The sequence below is a fragment of the Corythoichthys intestinalis genome, chromosome 17, assembly GCF_030265065.1.
Source record: "Corythoichthys intestinalis isolate RoL2023-P3 chromosome 17, ASM3026506v1, whole genome shotgun sequence".
Classification (NCBI taxonomy): domain Eukaryota; kingdom Metazoa; phylum Chordata; class Actinopteri; order Syngnathiformes; family Syngnathidae; genus Corythoichthys; species Corythoichthys intestinalis.
In genome coordinates, this window is record NC_080411.1 from 16,733,536 (window position 1) to 16,747,444 (window position 13,909).

Sequence of the window (13,909 nt, forward strand, 5' to 3'; positions counted from 1 at the left end):
CCAGCTGTGTGTGTGTAAGTGCGTGTATGAGCGCACGCGTTTTTCTGTCTTACCTAGTGGAGAAGACGCCGCATCCGTTAAAACTGAATATTCCAGCCAGGAACATTTATAATAATACGTTGAAAATTAGCGGGGGGGGGTTTGTGTTTGTTTTGTGTGTGTGGGGGGGGGGGGGTGCGTGTGTGTGCGTGTGCGTGTGTGTGTGTGTGTGTGTGTGTGAGTGTGTGTGTGTTTCCCATCATTTTTTAGGGTAAACGTCTTTAGTGGAGCAAACTGAAAAACCGCTCACCATTTTGCCGGTGCTATCCAGCGTTTCATGGTCCACATTTTCAATACTTGGTTGTCGCTGAGTAATTATTGTCGCCTTTCAAAGATTAGGTTTGAAAAAATTACGCGTATTCATCTTGCCTAGTCTGGGCTAAGCAAAGCAAATGACTGTCTCTCAGGTGCTAGTCATATGATCTGTTTGGAAAAATAACATTGACCCATTCAAAAAAAAATTTTTTTGTTCATTTCATTCATTTTTGTTGATTTTATTGCTTTACAACTTTTATTGACAACATTTTACCAGGGAAATTCATAAATTGGAAAGTCAATTACTATATGCAATGAAATTTTAGCCCCCCGGGCCCCCTTAATCTTCACGTATGGTTTCAAGTACAGTATTTTATCAAAGATACAAAAATAATTGGTTCCTTACGTTTTTACTGTATAATAAAAAATTATATTCAGTTCGTGTTTTTTACAAAATTCAAAACCAATTTAACTTAGCTTATTTTGCTCTCGTCATATAATTTTATATTTTGCTGTCAGTTTTTCAACTTTTTTTTTTAAAGAACATTGTTTTTTTTTTTTTTTTAAATAAATATATATTCTGTATATTAAAAATGTTAGCTTTAACCATTTAAGCATTTACATTACAATTAAAATAAGATGCATTTGTGTATTTTCTGTTTAGTGTTTTTAAAGGTTACTTCTCATGTTTGTAATGCTTGATGAATTTATATTACTGATTTGTCTATTTTTAAATATTTGCAATCGAAACATTTTCTGAAGTATTTGTGTATTTTGCATGCAGTCAGTGGCGGTTCTAGGATGTTTTTAAAAATTGAAACTGGGCCCAAGAAGGTGCCACAGTTAACCCTCAGGGGCCAAGTATCGCTACTATCTTTGTCCAGTGTTTCTTTTGGTCAACAAGGCAAGACGCAGATTATCCTGCATGTGGCGGTAAAAACACCTTAGCTTGACACTGTCAAACAAAGATGAACCGGTAAAGTTTGGAATAACTCGTATTTAATCATACTGTGTCCAAGTAACAATACAATACATGGAACAATAATTTTAATCACTTTTTTCGAAAAGGCTTTTTAAACACGAAAAGCAGCATTAATATTTAACATACTCTAGAAACAACATTATCTCATTCTCTCTCACTTCAGAAAAGAAGGATTCGCCAATTGCCATGCTTTGTGCTAAAATGGGAACAGGGACACTGTAGGGACCATTCAAATTAGAGATGGGGCCAGTACCCCTGTGGCCCCACCCCTAAAACCGCCACTGCGTGTAATGTGATTAAAAGGTTAGCGTCGAATGGCAGCCAGTGAAATTGACAACACAACATCATGTAGAAAGCAAACCAATGTTCATGCTTGTGAGCTGTAGGGGGCACCAGTCGCAGTGCATTATTACTCACGGTACGAGTTGAGAGCGGCATAGCGCGTACCAAAAGTAATAATGAGCCGCAAGTCTGGCAACATTCTCTTCTCCGTCTTCTCTGTCTTCATAGAAAACACAAAATAGACACAAAACACGCTAGCGTGTTCATCTGTTACCTCCAATTACCTGACGATGGCGTTGGAGCGGCGAGAAGCTGGCAGGTGCGGGCGTCCTCACCCAGGACGAAGCCTGAGCGGCACAGGCATCGGAAACTCCCGGGCGTGTTGACGCACAGGTGAGCACACGGATGCCCGCCCAGGCACTCGTCCACATCTGGAAAACGTTCACCAATCTTCTTTAGCATCACCAAAAACTAAAGTCCTAAATTTAGGTTTACCTTGGTTGCAATTAAGCGAGTGAAAACTGCGCCATCCCGGACAACATTCAGGGTAGGAGTTGGAAAAAGACGACACTCTGCTCACCTGGCGGTACGCCACCCTGTACGCCGTCCTGTGAGGATAAAACACCTAAACTTATTGACTGCCATTCAAGTATATAGACGTCCAATCCATTTTAACTTGCCTGCATGGCAGCCAGTGAGCCAATGCAAAAATTGAAATATCTTTATGACAGCATTTTTCGCACTATTAGGCACATTGGAGTATAAGGCGCACCTTCAATGAATGGCCTATTGTAAAACTGTCCATATATAGGGCTCAACGCATTATAAGGCGCAGTAGTAGTAGTTGTAGTAGTGGTTGTTGTAGCGTTATACATCCACTAGATGGTGCTGTGGTAAAGGGAATTTCATGCAACGATTAACCAATATTGATCCATATATAAGGCGCATCGGATTATAAGACGCACTGTCTGCTTTTGAGAAAATTGAAGACTGTTTAGCGGCCATATACTGCAGAAAATACGGTAATTATGAAGACAATCTGCTTTCATTGAGGACTACAAAAATCACATTATTCAAGAATTTTCATTAAAAAAAAAAAAAAGTCTGTTTTAAAGTAGAATTTAACATACAGTAAATAAGATTTACTTTTTAAAAAATACATGTTAACACTACTTGACAGTAATGTCATAAAACCTTCATAAGAACGTCATAATTATGACATGACACTGTCATGAGCACTAATGACAGATGTTATTAAGTGTCATCCGGCAAATGATGTCACTTTTGAATGGATGAATAAGATACAGACTGGACACAAATCAAGTTAGTGACAAAATTTGGCGGTTGACCCTTAATGACATCTGTCATTCAGTAATGCTCATGACAGTCTCATGTCATAATTATGACAGTCTTATGACAGTTTTATGATGTCACTGTCATGTAGTGTTACCAAATATATTTTTCTTTTAATTTAATAAAGGTATTAAATATATTAGAATATTTACTACTAAAAAGCTAAAAAAAAAAAAGTAAATGTGTATTATAATGTGTTTAAACTATACGATATGTGTATGTATATACATTATATAGATATGGCGGAAAACGCAGACAAGACTGAAAAAGCAGTTTCTGCTCTTGCACTCCTCTGTAAAAGAAACATCTGTATTTTAAGCCAAAAGAACTGTTGTGTTTGACAGAACAATATGTCTATATGCTGCCATAGCAGATTCATGGCGCATTAAGCCCCCGCACTATTTTTAATTTGTTCATTTTACCCTGGAAACCCCCGTTTACAGACGTCGCGCAACCGCTTTTGTTTCAGCCCAGCCATAAAACGAAGGTAATTAATTATATTTATTATTTAAAATGTCTCTCCTTTTTAGCTTAGAATCATTAATCGATGTCTAATATTTCTTTTTAAAAAAAAAACAGCTTTAAAAAATTATTCACTCGCATATTTTAAACTTGACGAAACAATGAAAAAAATTGTGTCTGTAAAAAAGTCACAGATATCTACCTCATAACTAGCGCTTAATTATATTCTTTTTGTTACTGTCGCATTTTCTCCGATATCTTAGATGATAAATAATCAGTCCAAACAGAGAAAAATTGGAAAAAAATAAACGTTAAAAAGGGTAAATATATGAAAAAGAAAATCTCGACCACTCCTTGATGTCTGCGATTTCTGCATCGCAACCTTTGTTATATTACCATGTTTCACCCATTAAATCCCCAAAAAATCCAGCTGTGGCCGTTCACAGCTGTGTCTTGACACTCAGTGATACATGCTACATGGATTTTTTGGATCAAAACGAGGTGAGTACGCGATAATATCTCGTTAAAGTCATGGCGTCTGTAATTCTGCTCTCGCGTGCTCTCACCTCCAGATAGGGTTTTGCAGTTTAAAAAACTTTATTTATTTATTTTTTTTTAAATGCCCTCCTGTTAAATTTTTTTCTTCCCCCAGAAAATTGAGATTTTAAGCTTTCGAATGATGTATCACACATGCATATCGGACTATTTTGAAATCTGGCCAAATTGGGGGGCTCAGAGCGGAACTTCAAGTCAGCTGGGTGTTTTCCGCCATATATATGTATATATATATTTATATATATACATATATATTATTTAACTCATTCGGGGTGTACCCCGCCGGCTGCCCAAAGTTAGCTGAGATAGACTCCAGCACCCCCAAAATCCTTGTGAAGATAAGCGCCTTAGAAAATGAATATATGTATATTTCATTCATAAAATATATGTTTTTTTAATTATTATTTGAATTTCATGTCTTGGCCTGTGTCCAGATTTCCATTTTCTCTGTATACTCTCTAGTTCTTTCATTTAACTGTCCTTTTCATCTTATTTACAGCATTATCGTGTCACATCAAGACTTTGAGAATGTGTATTCATTTGTGTAAATCATTCTCCTGCAGAAAATCTGGGAGTACACACAAAGACTACAGACAAAACAAAGTGAAAGAAGTCTGCTTTCCGTCCGCCCTTCGACCTGACCCACCGATTCATGCATACGGCCTTCATCAACAAGTAAGGAAATGCTTTGATTTGAGAATTGGGGTGGAAAAATGGACTTAGCTGTAGTGGGAACCAGCTAGGACGACCAAAATAAACAACCGGATCGAGAGCGGTCTCAGTGGGCGCGCATTTCCCGCACTTACACAAAATACTCGATAAGTACTCGAGATTCCACTTTGACCCACTTTGCGTGTTCTCTCATCAAGTAAACATTTGTCTTGGTCTGCATTTTTAAAGTGTACTTACGGTAATATTTTTTGTGGATAGGGAGATTTTTTTTTTTTTTCTGAATTCAAAAAAACTCTTGGGCTGCCATTGACGGTGATTTAGACATCCAATCTATTTTGACTGGCAGAGTACAGAGTATTGGAAGAGTACATATTCTGTGGCAACATTTGATTGCTGTTGGAATTGTTGTGTGTCTTTTTTTTTTTTTTTTTTACTTTTTTATCGTACCAAATAATACAGTGGTACCTCTACTTACAAACGTAACTACATACAGAATATTCAGGTTAAGACATGCCTCAATGGGAAAATATTGCCTCTTGTTACGAAAGAAATTTCAGGATACGAAAGACAAAAATACAGTCTGGCTGGCACTCGCAGCTCCCAGTTTACTGAACGTAACACACTTATAGCTGCTCTGCCATTGGCTATTGCCTAGCTTTCCCTTCATCCAATTGGCAAAGAGGGACCTCTACTGTATGTGTATGTGTCTATCTAGCGTCCTCTTCATCAGAGGTGGGTAGAGTAGCCAAAAATTTTACTCAAGTAAGAGTAGCGTTACTTCAAAATAAGATTACTCAAGTAAGAGTAAAAGTAGTCATCCAAAAAATGTACTCAGGTACAAGTAAAAAAGTATCTATTGTAGTGCTGCAACGATTAATCGATTAACTCGAGTAATTCGATTAGAAAAAAAGATTCAAATTAAATTTAGCTTATTCGAGTATTTTTTTAATTAAAGTGGCGTTGTAATGGTTTGTTTTGAAAGTGTTTGAATTGATTTTGGGTGGATACACAGCCCTCTAGTGGCACTAGTGAATATGACATTATTCATTTCACATGGCTGCTTCCTGCTAAGACAAACATAAGCTAAGTTTTTGTTTGAGCTAATGTTTTTTAATGCATTCGTAATTTAGTTTATAGGTATATTTAGCTGTTTTTTGTGGGAATATGTATAGGAACCATTTCTTAAGAGCATTGTAAAAAAAATTAATAAATGATGGCATTTTATAGCATTTTAGCTTGCGGACTTTTGCTATGTAGGTTAGCCAATTGTTCTTTTGTAGTACTTGTACTCCTCATTTATTAAGTTTTTTAAAAATTGCTTGAGGCTACGCTCAGATATTTTAATTCCTTTTTTAAATTCATTTATTGCTCTTGTGAAATGAAAGTCCATTTTATAGCATTTTAGCTAGTGGACTTTTGCTATGTACTTTAGCCAATTTTTCTTTTGTTGTTACTTGTTTTACTCCTCACTTATTTATTTTATTATTCTGTTTGAGGCTCAACTTAGGTATTTTTTTATGTTCCTTATCTGATTACTCGATTATTCAAACTGACTAGTCCATCGATTAATCGACTACTAAAATAATCGATAGCAGCAGCCCTAATCTACTGAAAAGAATACTGAAGTAATGAGTAACATTTTGAGTAACTGCCTTTTTTTTTTTTTTTTTAACTTTTTTTTAAACAACGGTATTTTTTTCTCTGAGCACAAACTTTTCTATATGAACTGTTGTTATAATGATACTGTACAATAACCCATTACATAACCACATTAAGCCAAATAAGTAAAAAAAAAAAAAAACATTAAAGAGAGGGGGAAAAAAAACAGTAATGAAGCATTATTCGCCCAAAGAGCATGAGTGCCCTGCCCTCTAGTGGAGAAAATAGTTCCTACTTTGAGTAGTAAATACTGTAGTTCCTTCATAGCTACTATTATGAAATTAAAATGATCATATCTCCGGTTTTCCGTGGTCAATCGGTGCCAAATAAAAACTGGGAGAGAGTTTTAAATCCGCAAATTCGATTCATGTTGAGGGCAGCGCTCTATTTCGAATACTTAATTTGTTACGGTGCATTAAAGACGCGTGATTGAACAGGCTTGCGTGATCGTAAAACGGCAAGCTTGCGTCTGATTGTTGTAATGGAGTCATGTGATTATTGTTGCGACGTCTCATTGGTGAAAGTAGTAGCGCTACTCTTGGCAATAGCATCGCTTGCAAATAAATAAATAAAAATAAATCTAATATGTGGAATAAAGAGGAAAATGTGACAACTCTTGTGTAGTCCAAAGTAGCGGAGTAAGTCAGTAAGAAATTGTTTTTTCTTCACAAATCTACTCAAGTAAAAGTAAAAAGTATGGCTTAGTAAAACTACTCTTAGAAGTACATTTTTCTCAAAAAGGTACTCACGTAAATGTAAGGGAGTACATGTAACGCTTTATACGACCCACCTCTGCTCTTCATTCGCCCCTTGTCTTCTGACAGCTTTACATGAGTGTATTTACTTTTACTCTTTATACTTGTTTTTTTACATTATGCACAACTCTGATTTAATGTTTTTTGTGCAATAATCTAATTGTAACACATATTTGTTACATGTTTTGATGCATTTTTATGCAGTATAAAAGATTTATGTCTGAATTTGGGGGGGCTTGGAACGGATTAGAGCTTTTACATGGAAAACGTGTCTCTACTTACAGAATTTTCAAGTTACCAAACTACTTCCAGAACCAATTAATTTCGTAAGTAGAGGTACCACTGTCTATGAATAGATTTTTTTTTTGAAATAGGATACTTACTTGTAAGTGCTACAGAGGCGGTGACCCTGACACACGGCCATGTAAGGTGTGTGCAGCGGGAGGACGTATGACTCGGTCGTCATGACAACGTGCGGGTACCGGCCGCCGCACACCCTCCTCCTATAGTGATTGAATGAAAATGTTTCAGTGTCGTGGGATAGGACGTTTATCGCCGTCAATTAGTTTGAGTTTTTACCCGTAGTAGTGAGCGTAGGACGAGCGCGTGAGCATAAGGACGGCGGCGAGGAGCGCCGTTTGGATCATTTTGCTCTCCCACGACGTTGCCTCGCTGGCTCGCTCTCACGCTCTTCCCAGCCAACAAGGGAACGGCTGGGGAGGGGCTGGGGGATCTTGGAATTTTGACTGGAGGACCACCTGAGAGACAGACACAGACATACATTAAAAAAAAAAAAAAAAAAAGTTAAAAGTTATAATTGTATTGTTCTGAAAAGTCGATGACAGCTCAATTGTGCTTGGACAGTGCTTCTGTTACTGACCACAAGAGGGAGCAAAATTGCCACACTTTATGATATTTCAGTTTGTATGGAAGATGAAGGTAATTCAGTAATTTAGTCATTAACTCATTAACTGCCAGTTGACGCCATTTGATTGGACGACTATGGCTGTCAATGGCACTGAAATATGACTACATTACTGTATTTTTAGGTCAATTTTCCTTCATATCAAACAATGTTGAAAGTCACATTGAGTTAGTTTGATCACTTTTTGTGTTCGAAGATACAAATGCAAAGTTTAATTTCTTTTATTTTGTCATTTTATATTTCATGAATATTATTTTGTGATGGAGCTAAGGAGTTTAACCATTTTTAGAGTAAAAAAAACATGTTTAAAAAGTATTTTTCAAAGTAGCAAAGTACTGTTTTTTTTTTTTTTTTTTTTTTTTTTTTTTTTTTTTTTTAAATACTTTAGTATGATATTCTCCAGTAAATGCTTAATCCATCACCTTTACTGCCTTGAATTTTTATGACGACTTTCAGTGAGGTCTAGTTTAGATTTTTATCAGGAAAATGTTTTTAAAGATATTTTTTAAGGATATTTTGAATCTTTTTCTCGCATATTTTAAAAATTAACGTTGAATGAATATTCATTTTCTAGACAGAAACAGAAATATGCCAAGAATTTTTATTTTCACTATTTTAGTTCATTTTGTATACATTCATAATATTAAAAAAATAAGTTTTCATATATTTGACGCACCATATCATTAGAATATACTTTTCATGTTCTAAATTTCGTATTTGAGGTCTTCGATTTGCAACATACAATTTAACGCTGCTATTTCGCCTCCAAATATTTCTGTTGTTTGACCACACGAGGCCGCCGTTTCTTTCCCTGGCGACACACATTCAACAGTCGCTCGCACGTACGTCATCCACGCACGCACGAACGATCCCGCGCGCGCACACACACACTCACACACAAAGTAAGAAGCGTGCGCAGGACTATCACCGTTGCTGTGGGATAAAAGTCCAAAAAGTACAAGCAGAAAAAAGAAGATGAAGAAAAAGAAGTCCAACAGCCTCGTTTTCGGTTAGCAGTCCAATTTAGATCCACTGGTTATAATCCCATTCTTAATAATCCCATTAATAGTCATATTAAATCCAGTGTGTGTTTGTGTGTGGCTGGTCAACTCAGACTGTCACGCACACGGAAAGCATGGGGGGTGATGAAGCACCTCCCCCCACTTTAGGACTCCCCCTTCCCCTCACCACGCGCCTCCCCCCACGGACACCGGCTAGTTACGTCATCCACTCGTTGTCGTCTTTTATGACGACATGATTGAAGTCAGGACAAAAAGGAAATAAATCAGTTGGGGAAAAAAATAAATAAATAAAAGCCAGACCCTTTTATTGAATTTTTTGTTTTAATTTTGTTTTAATTATTATTTTTAATTTTGTTTATTTACTCATTTTTAGTGTAAGTGTGCGAAATCTATGTGAACCATTCACCCTATGTTTGTATTTTTATATTTTTTGTGTGGCTAAAGTTTATTCAAAAAAAAAAATTTTTTTAAAAATCACGCAGTCATCAAGAGTCACAAGAGCAGGATCGATATCCCCCCCAACCCCCCCCCCCCCCCCCCCCGATTATTATCAATTTAAACTATATTTTTAAGGAGATGTGTTTTGAAAACGCTGATTTGTATAATTTTGGAGTCAGTTTTTTTAAAAATTACTGAATAATTTCATATTTATTATAGTTATTATTTATGTTCAAATGGGGTAATAGTAATTTTCGGTCTTAGTATTTAAGAAGAAACATGATAAAAATGTTAAATTATTGTTGATATTATATTTTTTAGATTGACTTGTTAATTTATGTTAATTTATAAATTCAAAATATAATTTCATTTTTCATGGTAAATTTGCCCCCCAAAATATTTATATATTTATTTTTTTAGATATTAGAGTATTTATTATCAAATACTAATGGTAAGGGTACTTTTCAATGTTCATTTCTATGATAATATTTTACTTCAATTTTCATTTTTTGCATTCAAGTAAATTATTGTAATACATTTGACTATAGAAAAAAAAATAATGCAAATTAGAGCAAGCATTTCTTTTAAACATTATTTTTCTTTTTTTTTGTCACCCTTAATTTTTCATCTTTTGAAAAACAGATTTGAATCACTATATTTTATGTATTTGGAATATTTGAGGATATAATGTTAATACAAATAATATTAATTATTAATAAATTATGACTATTTTCATGAGGAGTCATTTATGTATGTTTTATTTTCAAATATATATACTTATAACATATTAAATTATATAAATACATATAATTAAATACCTTACCCTAATCTAAACCCTAAAGTAATTAGAGCTTTGTTTTTTAATTACATTTTTTAAAATGTAATTTACTCAAATCACTCTTTTCTCAACTCTTATTAAACCAAAATGTATTTTGAAAAATATTTTTGCAATGTATTTTTTTTAGCTTTCACATTTTTTTGGCCCAACTCTGAAGCAGAATCTGTTGTCAAAATACAATAATTATTCTTAATTTACCCGAGGATGTGCAGGCCAAATGCGTGCGCCCTCGCCGTCCCCCTCTGGCCGCGGCCCTGCGACCCGCCGGGCGCCTCAGCCATCGCACTGCCGTCTGTGAGTTGCGTGCCTGTGGTCCTGCCTGGCGGCGTTGGCTTTGGTCCTTCTCAAGAGCTCCAAAATGATCTCTGGGCGTGTTTCCACTTGCTTTTAATGCCGCGCTTCCTGTTGCGACCCAGGCAGGAATTGCACGGACAATCCCCAAAGCGGACTTCCTGTCACTGTTGGGCCCTGATAAAAAAGAAAAAAGTCAACGAGTGCACAATCAAGCCCCCATCCTGCCTCTAAAAGTGACATGGAAGCACTTTTATATTGGTTTCATCACATGAGACCTTCATGAGAATTAAACTGCATTGCCGGTGATAGATGTCCAATCCAGTTCGTCTTTCAATCACCAATTAAGGGCCCTAAAAAGAAAAGCATCCATAGCCAGTCCTCCCAGTTTATAAATATGGACGTTTATCGTGGTCAACGGCAACCCATGAGTAAATTTTGCGTCACTTCTTTGTAATATTAGGGTGGTTACGGGGTGCTTTCTTTAAATTTTGGATCCTTTCCTATGGTTTTGAGAGCATTTCTTAGCTGCTTCCTGTGCATTGGTCACTTCCTGTATATTTTTAGCCATTTCCAAGTTACTTCCTGTTGATTTTGTGTCACTTGTTGTTGGTTTTGGGGCTTTCATTTCCTTGTTAACGCACTGACTGCCATCAATGACACCATTTTGACTGGAAAATTTTGCCCCTGGGGCAAAAGAACGAATGAGACACTGGACACGAAAGTGAGCCAAGTGCACGCACTCCATAACACAAATAATAAAATTCTGGTTTTGCCTTGCCAATATCCAAATAAAAGCATGTGATTGTGTGTGTACAGTATGAATGAGTTACACTGTATCTTTCAGGCAGAACAAGGGCGGAGCTTGGGGAGGTGCGAGCCTGGGCCGAGGCCTCAGGGAGGCCTAGTTTTCAGGTGTAAAGGGGATGAGGGTCAAACAGAAAGGTAAGATGAAGCGTGGAGCTATAAAGTGTTAAAATATCGCTGTCAAAAATGTAATATACGTATATACTGTATATCAGAGGTTGCGCTAGACTTTTTCGTTGTCTGTCATTTTGACTGACAGGGTCATAAAAATCCGGTCATAATCTATTTTTATCCGTCACTTAAATTTTTAAAATGTTAATAATGACATATTCAATAGTATTTAGTTTTCATTCATCTTTAATTAATATTCTGTCCGAACAAGCGTAACAGAGAATCCACACCGCGCCATCACACATCAAGCAGCTGTGCGTTATTAGCGCCTAGCTTGCCTTGAACACGGCTTTTTAGGAAGGGTCAGATTTGACAAGTCATTAAAAAAAAAAAAAAAAAGGGGTTGAGGGTAAGCCTGAGAATGATCGGTTTTCTCTCTGCTCCATAAAAGCAATATTTCAACATTGCTTACACGGCCGAGAGTCGGGGCAAACTGCTCGTATGTGTGTGTGACATGCACGAACAGTGCGTGCATGCTATCGATCCATATACTTTGAATATAAACCTGTACAGGGATTATTTATGCCTGTTATTTGTGTCCTCTTTTTAATAAGCAAAATATGATATCCCTGGAATGACGCATGACAGCCAGCATGTGTGATTGTATGGTCATTTGTTTTGATGCTTCTGCGCATGCGGGTCGTCTTGCTCAGCGCATGTCGGACTTATGTCGGGCGTATGCTTAATACTTGAATGGTCTCAATGGACAAAGGCAGTCTGAACAGGCACGCCAAAAAAACAGATATGACAAAAAATCGGATTCGTGCATTAAGACCTGTAGTATGAACGTAGCCATAGGCTTGTTGATGTTAAAAAGAGGACACAAATAACAGGCATATATAATCCCAGTTTAGGCTTATATTCAAAGTATATGGATCGATAGCATGCACGCACTGTTCGTCCATGTCACACACACATACGGGCAGTTTGCCCCGACTCTCGGCCGTGTAAGCAATGTTGAAATATTGCTTATATGGAGCAAAGAGAAAACAGATCATTCTCAGGCTTATCCTCAAACCTATTTTTATTTTTTTATGACTGTTGTCAAGTCCGACCATTCCTAAAAAGTCGTGTTCAAGGCAAGCTAGGCGCTAATAACGCACAGCTGCATTGCTACCGTAGCTACCGTACCGTCTCTCGCTTTTTGATGACGTAATTGCTGCATTAAATCCGATTTGTGGGACTGGACAGTACAGACCGCCGCGACAGTCTGGAAAAATGTGGCCCAGATCGGATTTAGACCACATACGAAAGTGACCCAGATCGGATTTGAAATGGTCTCGTTCTATGCGACTTGTCACGTTCAGAAAGTCAAGTTAATGCCTCACTCGAGTCGGAAAAACACGAAAAAATCAGATTCGTGCATTAAGACCTGTAGTATGAACGTAGCCTTAGTTTGGACGCTCAGTTGCCTTGACATTTTTCCGAGTGAGGCCAACGACGTCATGCATCAAGAGAGACAATAGCTAATTAATATGCCAACTCGCCACCCTGTGGTCTGGGGTGTGAATTGCAACCTGTCAAAATGACGGATGGACTTCAGTTTTTTCCGTCACCGTTTTAAAAAACCGGTCAACGACGGAAAAAATTCGGTTAACGCGACCCCTGCTGTATATATATATGTATATATATATGTATATATATATGTATGTATATATATATATATATATATATATATATATATATATATATATATATATATATATATATATATATATATATATATATATATACAAACACAAACACATACAGAGAGCTGAGTCAATATTCAAAGAAAGAACCAGAAAATTCATTGACTACTCAGTTTGTTTGTTTTTTTAACTGTGCAGAATATAAAAAACAAGCAATAAAATTGACTGCACAATATCTTTTCCACCTGCCTAATCTTTCTTGTACTCGTGTTGCTGCCTCTAGTGCGCAGTTACGGTATAGTTGCACAGGGCTTATCGATTGCGCTGCGGGCATGAAAATGAAAAAAACAAAAGTAACGTGTGACGCAGGCAAAAATTTAAATTGTAGTGGAGTAAAAAGTACATGCTGTAATATGCCGTGAAGTAATAGTAAGTACCACTTCACCCGTTTTTACTCATCGCACACAGGCCTTGTTCACATTTGTTCCGCCACTGGGGCAGAACAACCCTGCAGCCAAATTGGACCACCATATGTTTTGATACCCCTCATATACAATGATCCCTCGCTACTTTGCGGTTCAACTTCAGTGCCCTCAATTGATCACATTTTAAAAAAGATATTCTTCAAAAAATGAGTGAAATATGGCGCGAAAGTTGCCCGTGTGCGAGCAGAAGGCGCAACTCAAAATCCCCCTCTCTGATTTGCTGTCCAGCACCCAACAGATCCCTTCCGACTCGGGAATCTCGCAAGCTGATTGGCCGTTCTAAGTTA

General features: G+C 36.9%; 1 protein-coding gene across 6 annotated transcripts in view; it reads right to left on the bottom strand.

Moving 5' to 3' along the window:
* egfl7 (EGF-like-domain, multiple 7) overlaps window positions 1-10,854 on the bottom strand; it is a 22,406-nt gene extending 11,552 nt beyond the window's left edge. For 2 of the 6 annotated variants that reach the window (XM_057818489.1, XM_057818488.1), the window contains exons 1-5: window positions 10,436-10,582; window positions 7,594-7,772; window positions 7,398-7,517; window positions 2,054-2,166; window positions 1,843-1,989 (exon numbers count right to left, since the gene is read on the bottom strand). In XM_057818489.1, the coding sequence (XP_057674472.1) occupies window positions 1,843-1,989; window positions 2,054-2,166; window positions 7,398-7,517; window positions 7,594-7,661 (448 nt within the window). In that variant the 5' untranslated portion in view covers window positions 7,662-7,772; window positions 10,436-10,582. The other 4 variants (XR_009061079.1, XM_057818486.1, XM_057818487.1 and 1 more) reach the window with 4 other exon arrangements.
* Window positions 10,855-13,909: the final 3,055 nt, after the last annotated feature.